Below are 24,076 nucleotides of genomic sequence, written 5' to 3'. Positions count from 1 at the left end.
ACAATCTCATTGAGTGACGATAGGCAGTCTGTAGCAATTTCTGATTTCCTTCCATTCCAAACTCTTGTTCCAACCTATTAGAGTGAATCTGTGATAGCTTCATTTTCAACAAGTGTGACTTTTCCCAATTTGTCCTATAAGGTTTGGTCATGGTTTTCACCTTCAATCCTTGCTTCCTGGTCTTTGATTACATTTTCATCTTGGATTTTCTATTCCTTTTGTTATCTACTCCACGTTACCGGATCCGGCAGCCGAAGGTCACAGATCTCCGTATCCTTGGATCTGATCCGGATCCGGATCCGGATACGGAGAAATACGTGGAAAATACGTCACGTGGCGGATGGCAATTTTTGGAGACGGCTCCTCCTGGCCAGAAACGTATGCCTAATAGAATGCCGGAACCCGCATAACTTTTGCCTAAATTTTAAAACCCGAAAAAGCGAAAAAGCGTTTGGCGTTTACGGTTTAGCTTTCAGTTTTTTGGCGTTTAGCTTCGGGGGGCCCAGCGTTCAGATTCAAGTTTCAACCTCTGTCGGCTGGACCAAAATACCGCGCAAGGTATTTTAAGTTTTTTATGGAATGTGCCCTGAAATCTTTCCCAGGCCGCATTGTTTTTATATAAACACAGCCGCATTGTTATTACCAGAACAATAAAATATTAAAACCTCCCTGTAGCAGTTCGAGGGTTCCAAGCGACAGTTCGAGGGTTATTACCAGGACTGCGATAGACGCATTATTTAAAATAACCATAGTTATAACTTATCAGCATTATTACGGTTTACGACAGCCGCGTTATTTTTTTTAATTATCAGCGTTTACAACTTTACGGTTTACCCATAGATTTTATAATATATATATTATTATTATCAGCGTTTAGTAGTTTACCCACGGGAGCGTTTATATATAATATTATCAGCGTTTGCGTTTATTATAAAATATATATTATCAGCGTTTATAAATTATTACTATCAGTTTGATAAATTATTAAATTATCAGCGTTTAGTTTAAACTTATCAGCGTTTATATAATTTGAAATATATATATATATATATATATATATATATATATATATATATATATAATTTAAATACCAGCCATTAACTTTGGCTTTGTAGGTTAACCATTGTTTCTCGGATGAGATTTATTTCTTCACAAACAGCACGCCCCATCCGCTTTGTTGGTTTGTCAACTGCTTTAGCCAATGCTCAGTAAGGGTTACTTATAAAATATAATCCCTGTTTGACTTTTCAATAATTTGAGTCTTTGTCATATGATTATTAAAATTTATGTAATATTGGATAGCAAATCCTGCTTTGAGGTTTTACCAGCCTAAAAGTGTTTGATGGTTCAATGGAGTATTTGATTTTTTAACTCTAAAGTGTTTTTTAAAATTTTAAAAATATTATTATATTTTATTTTTTTGTACGTGACGTATCCTTGCCGTATCCGGATCTTGGATTTTCAAAAAACTAGCGGATCCGGATCCGGATCCGGATCCGTATCCGAATCCTGGTAACATAGTATCTACTGCATTTGATGACACCCGTGCTTCCATGTGCTCTATCACCTTTGCAAAGGTTTTGTTATTATTTTCAAATTTTTTGGCAAATAATTCTTCTTGACTTAGAAGCATTGTTCCCTTGTTATAATCTGCCCTTTGAACCCAATAATTATATCTTGACACCTTCAAAATAAAGTCTTCAAACTTGGCTTTTCAAAGATGATCCACGGCTGAGCCAAGATCAATGCTCTGATACCACCATAAGATTCCGCCTTGACAAACTTCTGATTTTTCTTTAAAATTTCTGAGTTTTTAGTTTGAGTTTCAGTTAGGTATATCTTCAAACAGTTGGACTACAGTCTGCTGTAGGTGTTCATTGTAATTTTTGTTTGTTGGACAAGAAATTTAATGCCTCATATGTACCAACAAACTTCTCAAAACACATCTATACTTCTTATGACAACTTAGAAATTAAACACAACTGATAAATAACAATATAACCCACAAAACAGTCTTCTCACATTTAAAAATCTGAATATAACAGAAGTGTAGCACCTGATATTTAGCGGCAGCCAACAGAAATAGGCTCATACACAAAGTTCAGTCCACTTGGAGCAATATTCCAGCACTTGTTTGAGAAACACGCTGCCCAGGAGACAAGGCACAGGTCCAGAACTTTATAACAGCCCTTTAATAACCCAGAAAGTTGGAGTTTGTGACCTTTGAAGGAATAGGAAATCTCAGCACAGAAAGTTTCCCACTAGAGTCACACATACAGCGGTAAACGGTGATCTTGGCCTCTTCCTCAATTCGTGCCAGCAAGGAAAAACAACTATTCAGCTTACATAACAGGCAGAAGGAGACTCTGCTACAATCTCAAACCTTAGCCACTAAAAACTTCGTTTTTGCACTGGACCAGACTTATCTCTTGTAGGGACACACACCCACAACTGTGATGTGGGATCCCTAGCACTCAGCAAGGAAAATCGACTTCCTTCTCAATTGTAAGTCACATTTCTGAAATACCCAATAGTTGGATCAGCAACAGACTGAGATTTCGGCCTTCCTAAAAATGAAAATCAACCTACCAGTGGCATGAATTCATACCCTTGTTTGGTTCCTCAAACCCAACCATTATCTTAGTTGATTTGAACAGCAGACTGAAGGGAAAATCATTCCCTCCTTTCAACAGTGACTTAGCATTTGACCTGGGCTTGAATCTTTGGCTGCACGATATTGTCTTCAACCTGAAAGATGTTAAATGAAGAACAATAAATCAGAGATTCAACTGATAACACGTCTTCTAGCTCAAATATCTAGAAAATCTTCTTCTCCTTTGTATCCCGACGGTGAAATCTGAGTGATTTCACTCACAAATCCCAAACTAGGGTATCTTGTCACAACACCGTAGTCTGCTATGGCAGCTAGGGTTCTAAACCTTCAGCTTCTCCAAATTCTCTCCAAGAGCTCTTTCTCCAAACTCACACACAATGCACGAATGAGGAGAGTCTCCTCATTTTCTTTATTTAATGAGTTTAGGGTTGTCTTTTCAGTTTCACCTTCCCCTTTTTTCTTTTCTTTTTGTTTTTTTATAACTCACATACCTTTTCCCTCCAATTATATATTTAAAAGCACTTTTCCTTTCTTTATTTAATAAAGTGACTTTTATAAACTAATTAAAGTCACTTTTAATGTTGGAAAATGCTTAATTCGCCTCGTGGTCACATTGACCACCCAAAGCCCATTTTTATCATTCTTCCCTGTAGACCTATTCACCCCGATTCCAAGGAGTTGTTACACTAAGATGTTTTTCCAAGTATTCAGCATGAAGCAACACCTTAAGCATAAATAATTAAAATATGCCTGTTATTAATGCCATTTTACGAAAATCGTTGGAATGCAACGGAACCAAGAGCAAACCGTGCGGAATTGATCTCGATGATGAAATATGGTAAGCGATCCCAGTCAGACCCATAAAACTCCTCTAAAACCCTCTGGGCCCACCAATGGAGTAATCCTGCTCCTATGACCAGGCTGACACAAGCTCTGGAAAACCCTCCTAACCACCTCACCTAGTAATCCAAAATTTGGGGACATTACACAATTGAGCTCCAACGAACTTTTATTTATATGCGTCTTAGGAGGTTTTTCATCATGTGGGGCTGACTTGTGTACTTTAGGCTGACTTTGTCAAACATCAAAATATGAATTTTTTCCATTAATTTGCCAATGAAAATACCGACCACTAAGTTGCACAAAGCGCTGAAACGTTTCGGAGTTTCCAAAATAGAAACGTCAGCCAAAACATCAACTGAAACGTCATATATATATAGGTGAATAACACATTTTCTTGCAAGAAAAAAGAGAATAAGACCCATAGATGACATTTAGAAGGAAAACCAAGTCTATATTAACTCTCATAGATGATTACAAGATGGTCGAGTTTTGGTTGAGTTTGGCCAAGTTTTGGAGTTTCGGGTACGGGTACGGCCCGAAATGCCAGGTTCCTAGAAGTTTCGTGCAACATAGACCGACCATAGCTACCAATTTTCAACATCCTCAACCCTCAAACCTGTTGCCATTTGACCAACTCAACTGACCAACAATAACTCTCCCTTCTCTTCTCCCTAACACAACCCTCTTGTAATCCCTACAATACCAGTGTCAAAATCTGCCCTCTGAACCTCAGAGTCCTAGCTCTAATACCATGTAGAAATTTTGACTTTAGACCAAACCCACTTTCAAGTTTAATGAAATCACATCATATTTAATGTCCAACCCACATGTTTATTGTTGCTGTCATAAACATGAATATTTTTAAACATTGAAACACATGAGCCTACTCTACTTTTTAACTTTTTCCTTTGCTGAAAAAACACATGCAGTTACACAGAATTTTTGCACTAGGAACTTTCGTCAACAGACCTTGGAAAAACCTTAAAGGGAAAACCAGTAAGAGAGAAATATTTATTATTTCCTTCAGAGAAATTCTACAACAATTATTACAGCATTAAATGCAACAACACAGTCAACTTTTCTTCTTTAATTCATGCCCAGAATTCCTATAAATTTGTGATGTAAGCTGCTCCCCAAATTTTGTGCCTGACAGTTCCTTGAATTTCATGCCCAGCTCCCTTCCAAATTCATGCCACCTGCCTCGATTTCAGTGCACTGACAGCCCCAAAATCTGTGCTCTGAGAGCCTCGAAATTTGTGCACTGACAGCACAGTTAATGTACAGTTCCTGCCCCAAAATTCACACCCTGCTTGCCTTGATTTTCGTACCCTGACAGCAGCTCTAACTACCCTAAAAATTTGTGGTATTGTCCCTTGAAAATCACTCTGCTGTAGTGTACAAACAGCAGAGAGAGTGGCTTGATTTCTGTGCCATCTTCAGCCTTGAGAAATGTGTGCCCTCCCCTTGCTGTACCTGCTACTGTACTTGCTCTTCTCTTGCTGTACTAATTACTTGACCTTTACCTGTGATATTATATCTTTTATCTGTTGATTACATCAGTGTTCTTTATCAACAATTAAATGCCAAAAACATGAAGATCACAACTGTACAAGATGAACACAAGATATAGCCACTCAGCCAGGGTAAAACCACTATGAAGGGGAAAACCCAATGAAACTCTTCCACTAGTAGATTCAAATCAAATTGGGACAATCAGGACCAAAGACCAGGACAAATGACCTCTTTTACTCCACCAGGCTAGCCTTCCATGGCCAAGTCAAACTGTCAGGTATCAAGTCAAAGAAAAATATCATGCAAACTAGGGTTTCGATCCGTCTCTTCATTCTCCTGCAATTTTTGGTCTCCTGCACTTTTTCGGCCTTGTAATTCTTCAGAGAATTCGCACTTGTGGCAGAGGATCACTAACTTCAAACTTTCACTTGGCTTACTTCTTTTCTTGGCATAGGATAGACTTTCCTTCTAGTATTTCACACTTCATTTCTACTCCTAAGCTGCAGATCGAATGTCATGTGTCTATCCTTCAAAAGGTCGAATTCTCTTGTATATATAGTAGTTTGAATCTCCATTATGAAGCCGACTTGTCAACTGTTTTGAGGCCGACTTGAAAGATTAGGAAGCTGACTTGGTGGAGGAAGAGAATATACGTAAAAATGTTTTTTCTTTCTTGACACAAAGATCCCAAGAAGGGTCTAGAATGTAATAATAATGACAATGACTCAAGACATTCTCCTAGAAGCACACAATGGGTGCTTTGACCTATTGACTAATGACCCACGCATGAAACCCATGCTTTAATAAGTCATTTTTTCTTTTACAATAAAAGTTTCTTTTTTTCTTTCTTTTGACAATTACATCATGATTGAAATACAATTTATGAGGACCGACACTAGTTACATTCTTGAGCACTCCTTAACTAGGGAGGTATTCATATATATATATATATATATATAGGTACAAGGATGAAATCAAAATGATATGTTCTACGAACAGTGATAGCACATGCAGTGCTACAGATTAGATACTTGACCAAGGTATCTAACTAGTTGGGACTAAGGTGTGTTCCAAGCTTTAGCCACTCTAGGTACCATCAGGCTTCAACTCTAACACCAACGAGGGGTCTAGGTATCGTATCCAAGGTCAGAGCTCCACAAGACCAACGATACCCTCCCTACTTCCGATCTAGACACCGTCACAAGCTACTTTTCTCTCAACCTCCTTTTTTTGAAAAATCTATCACTGCAACAACTGATTTACTTTTCCTACTTATTTTATCATAAGTTATTCATGAAATTACTTCAACAAACATTAAAATAAATACTGCTTGCAGATATCACATCGTAATACAAAAACACACATATGCACACATTGACACAGTTATTTTGGACTAATGTCCCTGGAAAAACCCAATGTGGGAAAACCCTTGCAGCAAGGGAGGAATTTATTATTCAAAAATTTTCTTGTACAATAGGGTGCCAAGCTGGCTTACCCACATATAGACAAACTTCCAGCACTTTTCTAAACCTAGCGTAGGCCCTACTGACCTCTGCTACAGCCTGAAACCCTCTGCATCAGCCTACTGAGGCTCTGTGCAGCCTCTCTGGGCTTCTGCGTCACTCCTACAGTCTCTGCGTGGATGACGCAGGCCCTTCTGGCACTACACAGTCTCTGTTGCCTCTATGTGGCTTCCTCTGGCTCTGCATCTACCTCTTTTGCGCTGATCTCCGGTCTCTCTATTCTGTACTTGTTGTCTCCTGACTACTCTCCAGACCACTGGTTCAATTTCTTAGCAAACCTCGCTCCAGAAATTGAACTAACTGGTCTCCCTCAGTGTATTCTCCAAGAGACCCTCAAGCCTCCTCTTATACTTTTCCTGTTAACATCTCAATGACCGAGATTAAGTCAACGGTTAAGATTAGATCTGGCTTGATCCATGTCTTTTGGGCCACTCTAACACAGATTCATATTAATACACATTAATATTTTATTTTCCCTAAGTTTAAACTTAGGGACTCCATTAAAAATATTAATTATTTTAATATCTCCTGATCTGTTTAGAATCTGCCCAAACCCTTTCTAGGTATTGGAGATCTCATGTCTCCCAACCTTTCCACCAAATTTCGAGGCTAGAGCACATTCGATGCTACCCCAAATCAACACTCCCTCGTAGTGAGGACTGTGCTCTAGCAATACTCCTCACTGAGTATTACTCTGATCATCCGGCATCGGTACCTGTGCTGATGCTAGGCCTTTCTGCCCAACATCCTCTGCACTGCCGCCTCCTATACTGCTGCCCATGACTTTGCTACTGCCACTGGTGCATATGTACGACAACTCCCTCTGCATCCATGCTGCTACTGGTCCTTTCTCCCAACACTACATCCTCACTGCAACTTCCTCTTCATCTGTGCTGCTGTTGGTCCTTTCTCCCAACACTGCATCTGCACTGCAACTCCCTCTGCGTCTGTGCTGCTGTTGGTCCTTTCTCTCAACACTGCATTTGCACTGCAACTCCCTCTTCATCGTGCTGCTAACACACTACTTCTGAAAGGGGTTCTTTAACATCCCCATCTTTTCCCTAAAGTAGTCAAATTTTGACTTTCTAAGGGCCTTGGTGAGGATCTGCCACTTGTTCCCCTGTAGGAGTGTAGCTCAACTGTACAGCTCCTCGTTGGACACAATCTCTAACAAAGTGACACCGGATATCAATATGCTTTGACCTATCATGAAATACTGGATTCTCAGAGAGTTTGATGCAACTCTGATTATCGCACATGATTCTGGTCGCCTCCATATTTCTTCTGAATAGGTTTACCAACAGTTTTCTAAGCCATATGGTCTCAGATATAATCATAGACTTGAGAGATTGTTGCTTGCTTCCTCCTTAATCTCGATGTTGATCGAGGATCCTCTTCTTGAGTGATTGATGAGAGAGAGCTTGATTCACGATCCTTGAATGTTTTAGTCTTCCTCCTTTCTTGAAGAGTGTTCACTCCTTTGATGATGTGATGATATTTGAAGTGCTTCTAGGATCTCGATCTCAATCTTTTTGATAACCTTCGACTTGCTTTGATGCTTTTCTTTGAAGTTCAATTCTCGTGTCTACTTGCTTTTGACTGCCCCTTCTTGTCTTCAACACCTAAGCTCTGATACCATGTTGAGAAATCTAGGGCATTCAAAGTCAACAATTTCTCTGCTTGATAATTGCTTGTGATACACTTTTGCTTCTTAATCTTATAGTCTTTTGTTCGTTAACTTATTAATATGTTCTTTCATCAAGACAATTACCAATATGCAAAATAAAAGACAAGTGATACAGTATGTAGGCTTCTCCAGCTAATGCCAAAACCTCTCACCTCTTGAGAGGAAAACCCGATCAAAATTCCTCTTCTAGATCTTCAATTGATAAGTACCAAGACCATGACACTGACCCTTGACTTTAGTATTCTCTCAAGAACCTTGTCACTAACCTTAATGCTCTTTTTCTTCCTTCCTTCACCTTTCTTCTTAATCTTGAACTTCTTCCCTTCGGCGCTGTTCAGAGAAACTCAATCTCTATCCTTTTCCACTACTCCCGCACAACTTCCCTAGAGAATCTCGGTCTCTAGGTCTTCTAGGGAAACTTGGTCTCTACTTCGATTCCCTAAAAGTGTCTTTTTTTTGCCGCCCCAGAAGATACCTTCCTTCGCTATCCCAGAAGAAACCCTACTTCGCAGATCCAAAAGAATCCTTCTTCGTATGCCTAGAAGAATCCTATCTATTGTCCCAAAAGAATGCCTCCTTTGTTGGTCCAGAAGATCCATTCTTCGCTGCCCAAGAAGAATGGCTTTCATAGCCCTAGAAGAAACCCTTTCACTGCTCTTACTTCACACTTTCTTTTGCACCCCTGTTCACACTTCTCTTAAATCGAATTTCTTGCCTAGAATGGAGGTTGAGTTCTTCTATATATACACCTCTTCACCGGGTCTTTAGTCCGACTTTGTCTAGCAGTTCCTTCATCGCTTGTAGGCTGACTTGAAGAGGTTAGGTGACAAGTTCTTGGAGGACACTTTACATAGACAAGATGACCTTTTTACAAAGTGTAACATGACTTCATTTACATGACAATGACTAATATTTTATGACTAGATGACAAATAAATCCTAAAGATTCTCAATGGGAGTCTTGACTCAAAAACAAAATCCCTTGCTCATGAAACCCATGAAGCAAGTCAATATAATAATTTTATTTTTCTTATTTATATGTCATTATGAAGACTGAACCTAGTGACATTTTTCCAACAACATACACTGCCTGGAATTCGAAGCTACATGGATATACTGTTGTTGACTGAGTTGGCATTGTGGTGGATCGCAAAATCACGCCTGGATGTTGCCTCTCATTGGGGTCTGCTTCAATTTCTTGGATGAGCAAGAAGTAGAAATCGGTTGCTCTGAGCACCACCGAGGTCGAATACATTGTAGCTATTATGGCTTGTTGTGAGGCTGTTAGGTTGACAAAGCTCTTTAGTGAGTTATTTGAGCACATGCTAGATACAATTGTGTTCTTCTTCGACAACCAGATTGGGATTCGCCTGTCAGAGAATCCCGTGTTCCACTACCGCTCCAAGTACATTGATATCATTTACCACTTTATCTGGGATATGGTACAACGGGGAGCAATAAGGCCCAACACATCAAGACTGATGAGTAGGTCACAGAGATCCTCATGAAGCCCTTAGGGAAGGTCAAATTCTTAGCCTTTCGAGAGAGACTTGGAGTCATGGAAAGATCCTCCCATGAGGGTCTCACTTGAGTTTGACATTGAGCTCTGGGATGTTATGGGGGCTTGGGGTATTTCTTGGAGCTATGAGCGACCATAGGGTGAGTGGTTCACCTTCCTCTATTGGTGCGTTGTGTATAGGGTGAGTGGTTCACCTTCCCCTACAAATGACATATGCTTAGGATGAGTTGTTCACCTTCTCCTATGGCATATGAACAAGATGAGTGGTTCACCTTCTCTTGCTGATGCCTTTGCATACATCCTACCCATGTAGTCCTGGACTCATGGGAAGTACCTCTCATTCGAAAAATGAGTTGGGAAAAGTGGATAGGGATCATAGCACTGGGATGTCATGTGGGCTTGGGGTATTTCTTGGAGCTATGAGCGACCATAGGGTGAGTGGTTCACCTTCCTTTATTGGTGCGTTGTGTACAGGGTGAGTGGTTCACCTTCCCCTACAATTGACATATGCTTAGGATGAGTTGTTCACCTTCTCATATGGCATATGAACAAGATGAGTGGTTCACCTTCTCCTGCTGATGCCCTCGCATACATCCTACCCATGTAGTCCTGGACTCACGGGAAGTACCTCTCATCCGACAAATGAGTTGGGAAAAGTGGATAGGGACCATAGCACTACAGATGGATGCATTTGTACTGTCGTACTCCCTATGTATAGGATGGATGGTGTTCAACAACTTGATCATTCAGGATCAAATTTGATTGGGGTTCTACCTCTAGATTAACTTTTATCAGTGGAGAGTGGCAAGGTCTTGTGACTCACTCTCGATAATTTCTTCTTCATTATTACATCATTGTTCAAGAGAGTTGAGACGATATACAAAGATGGTACGTAACGACATGATGACGTGATGATCAATGATGATGGATGGATTGATAGGTAGATTTCTCCCTAGTTGAGAGGGAGTGTTAAAATTGGCAACTAGGGCCAAATTCCACTTTGGAAAACTCTTTTGATGGAGATGATTATTGCATTAAATTCCTCTTTTCGGGAGGACCAATATCGATGTAAAGATCATCAAATTTGGACAAGCAAAAATGTGTTTTGAATTTATGCTCACACGTGTAAAATGTTGAAGTTGGCCACATCATCATGTAGGCTCATGAAGCCTAATGGATGTGTCACTTCACCTTCAACGACTTCTATAAATGTAAGTGACCTCTCACCTCATTTGGCATCATCACTCACACATTTTCTTCTCTCTCCTTCTTTCATTGGTTCATACAACTATTGGGCAAATCTTCTCTCTCACACGTGTGGCAAGGTGGACAAATTTTTTGGGCAAATTGCAGGGCCAAATTTCAGGACTGTTGCAGGGGTTTGACCAGACACTTTGACTCATCATTTGACTGTGATTTTTGTGGGAAAAATTTGTTTTTGGCAGGCTGTACATATTGGAACAAAAATCGAGAAATTCTGAGCACTTTGATCTGCATTGATTGCATGCCTCTTTGACTGTAGAAGTTGACTTCAGTTGATTGAGTTTGACTATTGTTTTGTGGACTGTTTTCATTGCTATTTGACCAGCTAAAGAGGTTGAGTTTGACTGCTTTTGACTGAGCTTTAAAGGGGAAGTTTTGTTGTTGCATTGACCATCTTTAACTTTCTGGTTAGGGTTGAATTTGACTGCAATTTTGACAACGTTGTTTTGACTTTGATTTGGCAAGTCAACTTTGACTTTTTTCTACTCTCTCTATTGAATATTTGATATAATAATAAGAAGATTTGATCAAAGGGTTTTCCCCATCTTGGGGGTTTTTCTCGGCATCCACCAAATCTAGTGTTCTCTTGTCTTGGCTTGTCTTCTGCATTTTATTTTATTTTCTATCTACAGTCACTGTCAATCTGATTTATGGTTGACGTGATTGTTGTTGGAAAACTAAATTAGACATTGTCATTGGGCTACTAAAGGAACATTGAAGTAATTGTGGTAAGCATAAAACATACCATGGTTAACTAAAATTAACAAACTCAAGTATGAGAGAAGCCTTCACTCTTGGATCAAGATGTGAAGGGCTTTACAAAGTCAATGGTAAACCCATTCATGCACTGGTCCATGATACCGATTTTCAGTGTGAGATATGGCACAAAAGATTCACTCATCTACACTACAAAGGCTTACTCCATGTAAGGAAGATGGTTTCTAGAATGCCTGAGATCAGAATGGATCATGAAGGAGTTTGCCCAGTGTGTGCAAGTGGAAAGCATATAAAGTGACCTTCCCTTCAAACAGAACAAAAATTAGTCAGGTACTTCAACTCATACATTTTGATTTATGTGAACCTATCGTTGTTACTTCTCTCAGTGGCTACTTGTATTTATGTTTTTTGTTGATGATTTTTTTTTGTAAGATATGGATATTCTTTTTGAGAAAGAAAGGGGAAACATTTGACATGTTAAGAGATTTCAAGGATCTAATTGAAAATCTAACTGGAAAGCTGATCAAAGCTTTCAGATTTGGTAATGGGGTAGAGTTCACCTCCAATGATTTTAATGATGTTTGCAAAGATGCCAGAATAAAGAAAGAAACCACTGTGCCGTACAATCCACAACAAAATGGTGTGGTTGAGAGGAAGAATAGAAGCATTATGGAAGCAGGGAAAGCCATACTGCATGATCAAAAGCTACCAAATTTTCTGTGTGGAGAAGCTGCAAATACTGTTATTTATTTGCAAAACAGAGCTCCTCATTAGGGCTTAGACATTAAGACTCCCGAAGAAGTCTTCACCAGTAAAATGCTTGAGGTGAGTCATTTGAGAATCTTTCGCTGTCCTATGTACTTTCATGTGCCAAAAGAGAAAATGAACAAACTGGGAGCTTCAGGTAAGAAATGTACGTTTGTTGGTTATTGTGATAATTCAAAAACTTATAGAATTTATGTTCCTAGTCAAAGAACTATATAGTTTAGTAGAGACGTAACATTTGATGAAGATGCAACTCTTAGAAAAGCAAGAGACACGCTGTTAATGAAAAAGACCCTACATCTGAGTCTGAACTGAAACCTGAGAATGAACTTGTTCATAATCCAGTGGGTTCCATGGATCCTCTAGATCATCCACCACATGATCCTCTTTCCAAAAAGAGACCACTATGGCTATGAGATACTTTTCAAGACGCTGAACAACACGCTGCCCCAAGTGGAATGTTCAAAGAAAGTAAGAAGGCAAGTTGGTTTCAACGGTATGTTGCTGCCATGCGCAACATCATTCAGGTAGAACTGTGCACCTTTGAATAAGCTGCAAAGGAACAGGTCTAGAAAGATGCCATGATTGAAGAATATGAGTCCATCATCCAAAATGATATCTTGGAAGTGGTTCCTAGACATCAAGGTAAAACTGTTGTCACTTCCAAATGGTTGTTTAAGATTAAACATGGTGCAGATGGTAGTATTGAAAAACATAAGGCTAGATTTGTAGCTAGAGGTTTCTCTTAGAAAGAGGGAATAGATTATGATGAGATTTTTGGACCTATAGCTCAATATACTACTATTTGATCTGTTGTTGCCTTAGCGCTAGCCAGGGATGGACTCTTCACCAAATGGACATGAAAATTGATTTCTTGAATGGCTTCCTCAAGGAAGAGGTATGTGTGGAACAACTACAAGGCTTTGAAGAGCATGATAGTGAAACTCATGTATCCAGATTGAAGAAAGCCTTATATGCGCTGAAGCAAGCTCCAAGAGCTTGGTATGCTCGCATTGATAACTACTTGATAAAGCTTGGTTTCATAAGAAGCAGTGTAGACCCAAACCTTGACTTCAAGATAGTTCAAGGTATACCTTTGATTTTGGTATTGTATGTTGATGATTTATTTTTGACAGGATGAGAACCTCTTATCCTCCAGTGTAAGAGGGAGTTAGTTTCTGAATTTTTCATTAGTTTCTGAATTTGAAATGAAAAACTTTGGTTTGATGCATTACTTTCTAGGTCTAGAGGTCTGACAAAGACCTAGTGAAATTTATTTTTCTCAAGGAAAATATGTTGTTAAGCTTCTTGAAAGATTTGTTATGGTAGAATGTAAGTCCATGAATACTCTTATGGAAATGAACTTCAAGAAATTATGTGGCAAAGTTGCAAGTCCTAGTCTGGAAAATCCCACAGATTATAGACAACTCATTGGTGCTTTGATTGTTTTGGTAAACACAAGGCCTGACATATGCTTTGTTGTAGACACTTTAGGTCAATATATGACTGATCCCTTTTATGCCCACTGGATTGCTGCAAAACATGTATTGAGATACTTGCATGGAATTATCAATCTTGGATTGAAATACACGGTTAAAAATGTAAGACTTCATGGATGTACTGATATTGATTAGGTTGGTAACTCTGCTGATAGAAAGACCACTTCTGGGTGCTTCTTTAGCTTGGGATCTGCCATGATCTATTGGATGAGCAGAAAATAGAAGTTTGTTGCACTGAGTACAACTGAAGTTGAGTACATTGTTGCTAGCATGGCTAGCTATGATGTAGTTTCGCTGAAGAAGATTTTTGGGGAACTATTTGAGCAAGTTCTAGACACAACATTATTATATTTTGACAATAAGAGTGGGATTCGTCTTGCAGGAAAGCCTGTGTTTCATGACATGTCCAAGCATATTGAGATCAAGTATCACTATATCTGAGATATGGAGTAGAGAGGAGAAGTGAGACTCCATCACATCTCCACTGATGATCGGATAGCCGACATTTTTAACAAGCCTTTACCGAAAGGAAAGTTCTTGGTTTTTAGAGAGCAACTATTACTTAGGGACGTGAACCTTTCGGGAAGTGGTCACAACTGATCAAGAACACTGAGCTGCCTTCCCCCTGTGAGGGCTCACAATATTAGGGAATGATGCTGGAAAGCTCCTGAGGATGAGGGAAGTCTTTTGTAGTGTGTGCCACAAGAGTATGCCTCAGTATGCATCCAACCCACAGTTTGGGACGTGGGAAGAGCTACTTAGCAGGCCAATAGATGTAGTGAGACTTATATGTGTGACTTGTCTAGGATGCAAGTGTTCCACCACTTGACACTTGGTTGTGTTTGATTCTTGTCTGTGTGACTTTTTTGAGTTTTGTCTATGTGATGCTTGTGTTTTATCACTTAATTTTGTTTGAAATGAAAATTGATTGAGTGTAATACTTGTCTATGTGACATGTGGTGGTGTTTTCCTTTCCAAATTTTTGTTAAGTGGATGATTCTTCTTTAGATTGTGACTTCATTGTTACAAATGTTATATAGCAGAGTTGCACTGAGATGAATGAAAGAGATCAGAAGAAGCAACGATCTTTGATGCAAAAATAAATTCCTTCCTAGCTGAGAGTGAATGTTAAAATTTGGTAGCTCAAGGATGAATTTCTTCTAGAAGAAATTATATATTTCAATTCTGTTTGAACCACCTATAATAAAATTTCATTTCTAACAATTCTAATGTGACTTTCCAAAAATAGTAAGTCACATTTCAATTTGGAAGTGATTTTCCAAAAATAGAAAGTCGTGTCTAAATGATCAAGGATAATCTTGATGTATGGAATCCACTTTAAAATCAAATCAATCATGATTATACAAGTCAAGAATTAATATTTTTATCCTTACTAGTATTATTATTATTATGATACTATTACTTATAAAATTTTCTGAAGTCATTCACCTTTAATGGAGTAATAAAAACGAATTCTCTCATGGAATAAGTAAAATAAATTGAGAATCTCTTACTTGGAAAATCAAACGTCTCTCTTGGAATAAAATAGTAACTCCACACTTAAGAGAATGTAACCCTCCCTCACTAATTCAATGTATGACAAAAGTGTACTTCCTCCTCATTAAATGCATTTGTAACTCCTTCATTCAATTAGATTTGTAACTTTCACCAAATATTTTCTCATGTAAGTGTAAGTCTCTCTCTCCCTAATTGTAATTGTAACTCCTCTATACAAGTGTACCTCTCTTTCTATTCTTGGAATGAGTTACACTTCTCCTCAAGTAACTCCTCCCTCATGGAATTCAATTCTCCTATTATTGGCTGAAGGAATGAATTCATTTTGTAAGTCCTCTCATTTCTCATTTATTTAAGCAAGAACAAGTGAGAGTTGAGAGTAACATGTTCATTGTGAAGAAGGAGAGCTAGAGTTGAGTGTGTGCAAGAGAAGTGTGAAAGAAAGTGAAGATTAAGAGCAAGGGAAGACTTGGAACAAGTGTGAAGGACAAGATCTGATCAAGAGAAGGGGGGATCTTTAAGAAAAGAGCAAAAACACTTTAGTTCAATGTTGATTAGACATTGGCGACTTTATTCATTCTCTCTCCCTCTCTATACTTTGTTGAACAATTGAAGAACTCTAATAGAAGAAGTATCATTTGGGTTTTCGCCTTGTGGATTTTGCCCTGGTCATTGGACCTAACTCTCAGTGTCTCATATTTGTGCTTGGTTGTCTTCATATGATCCTTCAGTTTATGTTCTATCTACAATTGTTGATTTGAAAAATTGTGAAGAATAAATTTGCATTCTAAGTAATTGTAACAACATAAAACATTCAATTTTCTACAAAGTATGTTCAGGTTTTGCAAAGTACATTCTGTTTTCTGCAAAGTACATTCGACTTTCTGCAAAGTACATTCAGTTTTCTACAAAGTGCATTTAGCTTTCTGCAAAGTTCATTCAGTTCCATTCAGTTTTATGCAAAGTACATTCAATTTTTCTGCAATTACATTCAATTTTCTTCATAGAACTTTTAAGTTTCTACAAAGAATTTTTAAATTTCTGCATAGCACTTTCGGATTTTAACATGTATAATTCTGAAACTACATTGTTAGATGTATATGCTTCTGTTGCTTACATCATTGATTCAGATTAATCAAAAGGTGCGTCTTTACTCCTACTATGGATGCATAGGATCAGGGAATGACATTGTTACCCCTCAGTTCAATAGGGATACCTATGGAGATTTTTTCACTTGTCATAACACCATTGTAAGTCCAAAAGATGCAAGCTAAATCCTCCTCCTCTTGGCTACGACTCTCTCTAGGGCTATCCAACGAGTAGATCCTTTTAGCCTTCACATAAATGAAATCCTTCTCATTTGATGTGTCCTTTATGTTGAGAAATCAAAAGGGCTACAATTTAAGTGATTTCTCTTAGACTTGATAACTGTTTGTGATGTTATTTTACTTTTCTTGATTATTAGTTTCTTCTTTACATATTATTATGTTGTTCTTATTATCAAGCAACTACCAAAAACATGAAGATCAATAGTACACAGGGACACAAAATGTAGGTTGTTAGCCAGGGCCAAAACCTTTCCTAGAGAGGAAAACCCACAAAAATCTTTTCTCTTCTTATAGATTCATAAATGACAAATTCCAAGACCTCTAAACTAAGACCAAGACCATTCCAAGGTCAAGTCAAACATTTTGGAGGATGTGCTTCTTCTTACCAAGCCAAACCAACTGAAATCTCTTCCAAATGCAAAACTTCGACCCCAACTTGAGATTTAGGTTCTTACTACATGGATGAAATTTTCGGCCCCTTGCAACAAGCTACAACTTCGCACGTGTGGGTGAAGTAGGGCTCGTTAGGCGTCCTCTTCCCTTTGCTTGAGCTGCTGCTTCTTCAAAGGCTTGTAGGTGACCAAATAGACTTTTCTTCTAATTTTGACCCTTCTAGAAGACTTTGACTTTGTAGCTGTAGAAATCCTAGCCTTCTTCGCACATGTGAGATAGAGTAAAATTCAGAAATTTCGACTTCTTTCTTCCTTATAGTCCTTTGCTTGCCTTCTACTTTCTTGTTCTTGATTCTTTGATGAATGAATGTGTGATACTTCAAATGAGGTAAAATGGTCTCTTATATATAGCACTTCCAGGAGTATGGATTGCCTTAATTAGGCCAACTTCTCCATTGCTAGGTTGACTTGGTCTTGGAGGGGTAGTTTGACACTTTTGACTAAAAAATAATTCTTTTGACATGTTATAAGAGGCCCAAGGGGGTCTTTTACATATGACAATGACTCATTGACTTCTTGACTCGATGACAAAACCTCGAAGCACTCAATGGGTGCTTTGACCTAAAACAAAAATAATCTTGAGCATGAAATCTATGCTAAAAATAATAATAATAATTTTTCTTTTCTTTTACAATATACATGAATCAATAGTACGTTACATATTATGGAGACCAAACCTAATTACATATTTCAACACTCCTCCTTAACTAGGGAGGTATTCATAATGCTACAAGGACATTCTCATATTGTAGAGATCTCATAAGAAGAGTCAGATTGGTAATCCATCTCATAAGCTATTTTTTCAGCTTATAACAGTGCATCTCATCACATCTACCAACATTATGATAGAGCACAATGCTGGGGAGACAAAGATTTATAGACACCCTCATCATTGACTCTCAAGGCACATACCCCATCCGGATATTCACAAGGTATGTCCTTTTAGTACCAATCTTGTCTTGGATTAACAAATCCTCAAGGAATTTCCTCTTCGACTACTCTTACCTATTAGATGTTGTACGTCATCCTCAAAGAGTATTAGAAATCAGATACTTACCCAATCCTCTATTCTTTCTTCATAAGGTGAAGACAATAATGATGTGTCTCTCTCTCCCTCTCAACTAGGGAGGAGATATCAACCAATCCAAGCTTGTCTCTCAAGTACACAAGCTTCTTATTAGGAATATATTTTGTCAAAATATCAGCTACTTGCTCATTGGTGGAGATATACTGTAGCAACACTCCCAATTATTCCAATCGGTAACAAATCCTCCCTGATCAAATAGATCGATAATAAATTTCTCGTGTAACCAACATGCTATCAAACCTCTGAGAGATTTACTTGTACAAACACAACCTAATTAGTAGAAAACTTTTTAATGTACGCAAGTAAACACAAACCTCTAGGGTTTTCCATACAACTGATGTTGCTTCTCAATTTATCATAGTAGGACTTCCAAACAAATCTTGATAGAAGATTCCTTAATTGTACATCTTCCTATTCCTACTTCACATGCAACAACATATTCTACAAACGAATCTTTCTTTTCTTGTTTCAACAACTCCTCAAAATGCATTCTCCAATTTCCTCTTTTAAGGTGTCCATCATGACTATGATATGCCCTCCCTCTGAACTAGGGAGATTCCTTTCATCCAAACTCACTCTTAACTTAGGGAGATTCCTTTCATCCAAGCTCTCTCTTAAGCGAGATTCCATTAATCCAAGCTCCCTCTTAACTTAGGGAGCTCAACTTCTTTTTTATGACATCGGAGAATCTTTCATGGTTTCCATCCTTCTTATGACCATCATCATTCATATAACTTTCTTCATCATGCTTATCATATCACCTTTACTTACGAGCATCTTCACTATCTTAACAACTTCTTGAACTCCAACCATAAATCGAAGTTTAGTAAATTTCGCCTCTATGAGAGCCTTTGTAAAGATGTCTGCAACTTGATAATCGGTTGAACAATATCGCACTTCAAGAACATGGTCATGAATGTGCTTTCTGATGAAGTGCATGTGTAGTTCAATGTGTTTGCTGCGCTGATGTTGGATTGGATCTTTGCATAGTTGAATGACACTTTGATTATCACACCAAAGTGTAGTCGGATGTTGCCGCTGAAAACCAAACTCTGACAGGGTTTGACGAAGCCACAGGGCTTCCTTACTAGCTTCTACGGCGCCACGATACTCTGCTTCCGCTGAAGAAAGAGAAATGGCACTTTGTTTCTTGCAAGCCCATGTAATAGGTCCAGAACCAAGAGTGAAGACATAACCTGCAATAGACTTCCGATCATCAGGGTCACCAGCCCAATTGGAATCAGTGAAACCAACCAATAGAGGAGATGCTTGTGCACTGTAATGAATCCCAAACTGAACTGCACTTTGAACACAACAAAGTATTCTTTTAGCTGCTTTCCAATGACTTGGATGTGGGTTTTGCATAAACCGAGCAATAAGGCCAACAACAAAGGAAAGGTCAGGACGAGTATGGGTCAGATACAAAAGTTTTCCAACAAGCTAACGGTATAAGGTAGCATCAATTTCAGGGGAAGTACAAGTCACTGAAAGTTTGGCTCCAGACTAAAAGGGAGAAGGGGCTGGCTTACAATCTTCCATGTGAAAGTGGCGTAGAAGATCATAGGTATACTTGGACTTGGAAAGGTAAATACCTTCTTTGGATTGCAAGACTTGAAGACCGAGAAAATAATGCAAGTGTCCCAAGTTTGTCATTTGAAACTGCTTTTTAAGGCTAGACTTCACATGGTTTACAAGGTTGGGATCACTACCAGTAAGGATAAGATCAGCAACATAAAGAACAAGAATGATAAGAGACTTACCCACTTTCTTGGTGTAGACAATATTGTTAGATTGACGCCTAGAAAAGCCAGTATTTAAAAGTAAGCTATCCATTTTGGCATACCAAGCCTGAGTGGCTTGCTTGAGACCATAAAGGGATTTCTTAAGCCGGCGTACAAGGCTAGAGTTTGTTTGTATAAAGCTAGGAGGTTGTTCCATATAGATTTGTTCATGCAAGTCACCATGCAAGAAGGCAGATTTAACATCCATTTGATGGACTTCCCATTTGAAAGAGGTAGTAAGGGAAAGAACAAGGCAGATAGAGTTCATTTTTGCAACAAGGGAGAAGGTTTCAGTATAGTCGATGCCTTCAACTTGTGAAAAACCCTTAGCAACAAGACGAGCATTGTATTTATCAACTTTTCCATCTAGTCCAAACTTGGTTCTGTAAACCCATTTGCATCTAACAAGTTTTCGTCCCTTTGGAAGAGGAACAAGGTCTCATGTATCATTTGCCAATAGTGAATGATATTCTTCATTCATAGTTTCGTCCCAATGTGGATGGCTTGAAGCTTCTACAAAGGTGTTGGGATCATAATTCGCTGAAGCTTGAGGCAGTAAAGAAGAGGCTCTATCGAACTGAGAGCGTGTACGACGATGATTTGTAGGATCACCTGCAAGAGCACTTGCTGCATCCCGAGTAGCACAAACCCATTTTGGAAGCTGAGGAGATGAAGGAGGATCCCGAGAAGAAGGGGGAGGATTGTCATCCTCATTGTCATCATCTGAAGAAGAAATATTTTCAGAAGTAGAAGGGATAGAGAGAGGTGGCACATACGCCTAACTAGGCTTGTAGGCCGATATATTTTCAGCAAACTTTACATCTCTTCTAATGATAATATTTTTAGATTTAGGTTGAAGAAGTCTATATCTTTTGACATCTTCAGAATATCCAACAAAAATACATTTTTCACTCTTGGGTTCAAAGGCTTTATGTTTCTCATCTGGAATATGGGCCCATGCTTCACTGCCAAAAACACGAAATTGTTGGAGCATACCTTTGGAGCAGCATGTGAGGGATCTTTGGAGCAGTTTGTGGAGAAATTTATTGTAGCAGTGTTGAAGTCACTTGGATGATGTTTTGTAGCAAGCATTTTTGGAGAACTTGTTGAAGCTGATCTTGGAGACTCCTGAAGTAGACTACAAGATGCCTATTGTAGCAGATTTTAAAGACTCTTTTGAAGTAGTGTTTTGAAAGTATTGAACCTTGAATTAGATTGTGAGGATTGGAGTCCTCATATGAAGTTGGAGCCTGGATTGGTTTTTGAGGGTTGGAGTTCTCATAGGAGATTGGAGCCTGGCTTGATATTTGAAGATTGGAGTCCTCATTCAGGGTTGGAGCCTTGAAGAGTTAGAATTTTATTATACAGGTTGTAGCCTGATTATTTGTAAGAGGACTGGAGTCCTCACAATTTGTATTAATAAAATTCTTTTTCTTATTCTATATCTTTTGTTTTGGTTTATCTAGTTATCTTAACTGGGATAATATAATGATTATAAATAAATACTGATTCTCCCCTGCCACCCCGGTCAGTTTTTCCAACCAAAAAGGTACAAGGTACAAAAACGAGTTATAAAGTGATTAGGGAGGCTCATTAATGAAGGGGAGACACGAGGGGGGACAATGGGAGATTAGATCTCGACCCTTGATCAAGGAGAGCTGAGATCTAATCTCAGCCCTTAATGCTATGGATAGGGTTCTCTCATCATTATGAGACTAAAAAGGAGGAGAAAAGGAAAAAGTGAATTTATTCTTCATGTGCAAAGTTGGAGAAGAGAAGAGAGAAAGATGAGAATTGAAGGCTGTGATAGCTGAAGTTTGCTCAAGGAGGGAACAATCTACAGCAAGGAGAACCATTCAACAACCATTCAACTGGCCTGAGTTTCCAGGCTAGAAATATGGCACAGTCCAAGGTAGAGTTCATACTCAGCACAAATTTCGAGGACCTTCAGTGTGAATTTTGAAGGTAGAGTCTCGGCGAGTTTTTTAGGGGCTGTGAAATGCTGACAGAGTCACACATTTTGAGGAAATGTCAGACTGACAGCACACATTTCCAGAATTTGTCAGTGCATTTGTTGCAGAGGCAGACACAAGATTCTAGAAATCTTAGTGTGAATCTTAATGCTGCCTGTGCGTGACTTTCGAGGGATAGGTTGTTAGTTCTGTGGCTTGAATTTCTGAGCAGAGGCATGAAAATCTAGGCTGGAAAAGTGCTGGACACTGGACAGTGGTCTGAGTTCCAAGGCAGAGGTCCAGAACAGTGGCACAAATGTTTTCGGACAGTGGTTTGAACTTCTAGGAAACTGGCACAAAATTCAAGAGAGAGAGAGAAATACTTAAGTGTATATAATGCTGTAATTAATTCTTTGAGATGAGCAATAAAAATCCTCCTTCAAACTGGTTTTCCCCACAGGGGTTTTCCAGGGTCTGAGATTGACCAAAAATTAGTGTCCATATTTTTATGTGTATGTTTGTGTGATTTTATTCAGTTGAAAGTGAAAAGGCAAAAGTAGTGGTAGCGTAGCAGTTTTTCTCTTGAATTTTGTATTCATGATTTAATGTGCAAATGAACAATGGGGTTGGACATTAAACAATGATGTGTAAAATAAACTGAAACCGGAGGGGCTACAACACCTAAATTTTCTACGAATATCACTTGTTGCATTGACTCATTTTGGTCACTATTGGACATTATTATAATATATTGCTTTCCTCCATATGGTCTCGAGAATAAAATTAGTCTCTTAAACTTTGTTATGTGATCTAATAGAAAGTGTACAATTAGAATCTCATGCTTTCTATACCAAAATGGAAGATCCTGATTTACTTGAACATATGATTACAGGTTTGGAAGGGGCAAGGAATCAGAAAGTGGAAACATGGGCAGGGGGATGGTTTCTTTGTCCAATTGGAGTCATCAAAGGTCCGCAAACTGTGGTTTGTTCCTAGCTCAATTGAGAAAGGACAAACCTTGTGCAGGTAAGATGTGGCCTATTTATTCTATTTGGAAGAACCTCATAGAAAGTTGCATTTGCCAATTTGGATTGACTAAGGAGGTAGTTTTCAGTGGGATATGTTTACCAATGTTTAATTATAATGACAATGGGCATTGCAGGGACCCCGAAGCTTTAGATTTGGACGCTCATGCCGTGCTTCCACCTCTTTTCAGATAGCCAAAACGACTGAATTTTTAGTCCTTTATATTGCCAGATTGGAGAGACTATTTATATTTGTGCTATCTAGATATCAAGGAAGCCATTTTTCACTATCAAAAGGAAAAGGTGAAGCTTCATTGATTGTCCAATGTCATTCGTACAATTATTATCTTCTGCCCCGAATTAATTGATGGCCCCAATATAAATGGCATTGTATCTTTAGATGTGAAAATTTCGGGGAATTGGGTTTTGTCTGTTGGTTAATTTGTAGCCTGTCATTTGGCTGTCCAATGTCATTCGTACAATTATTATCTTCTGCCCCGAATTAATTGATGGCTCCAACATAAATGACAATGTATCCTTAGATGTGAAAATTTCGGGGAATTGGGTTTTGTATGTTGGTTAATTTGTAGCCTTTCATTTGGCTCAATATCAGTTCCAGAAATTTTGTTTGGATTCCTATGCACTCTCTTCCTACCCTGGTTTGCAATTTACGCAGTTTGTAATGTTTCTCCTACTATTTCTTCAGACATTTTAAAATCATTCCTTGATGTTTAAGCCTTGTATTATGATGTTAGATGAACAATCTCAATAATAACTCTTAGGTCATCCTTTGTGCCAAATGGTGATTCCTGGAAGATATATCCCCCATGTTGTATAATGCTCAAAAGAGTTCTATGTATTGTGATTTAACGTTTGCATATGGCCTAAGGTTGTCTTTAATGACACATTGTGCAAAAGAAAAAAGACTTGGATGCCGCAAAATAACAAATGGTTTAGTAAATGGGGTATTTGCTTGAACACGTGCCGCCCCATAA

At 38.5% G+C, this 24,076-nt stretch overlaps 1 protein-coding gene across 2 annotated transcripts in view; it reads left to right on the top strand.

The window, feature by feature from the left end:
* The window catches only part of LOC149210963 (U-box domain-containing protein 70-like), a 156,769-nt gene that overhangs the window by 131,961 nt on the left and 732 nt on the right, over positions 1 to 24,076 (top strand). The window contains exons 7-8 of one of the 2 annotated variants that reach the window (XR_016252975.1): positions 22,949 to 23,082; positions 23,219 to 23,384. Coding sequence is in view for 1 of the 2 variants with exons in the window: in XM_089396837.1 (XP_089252963.1) it covers positions 22,949 to 23,082; positions 23,219 to 23,276 (192 nt within the window). In the remaining variant the exon portion in view is untranslated. Of the gene's footprint in view, positions 1 to 22,948; positions 23,083 to 23,218; positions 23,719 to 24,076 lie in introns of those variants that run through there. The other variant, XM_089396837.1, reaches the window with a different exon arrangement.

Source organism: Pinus tabuliformis, chromosome 1_2, assembly GCF_031772625.1.
Source record: "Pinus tabuliformis cultivar Carrire ecotype Pingquan chromosome 1_2, CPIR1, whole genome shotgun sequence".
Taxonomy (NCBI): domain Eukaryota; kingdom Viridiplantae; phylum Streptophyta; class Pinopsida; order Pinales; family Pinaceae; genus Pinus; species Pinus tabuliformis.
Note: the sequence above shows the minus strand (reverse complement) of the source record. Positions and strands in the feature narration are given on the sequence as shown.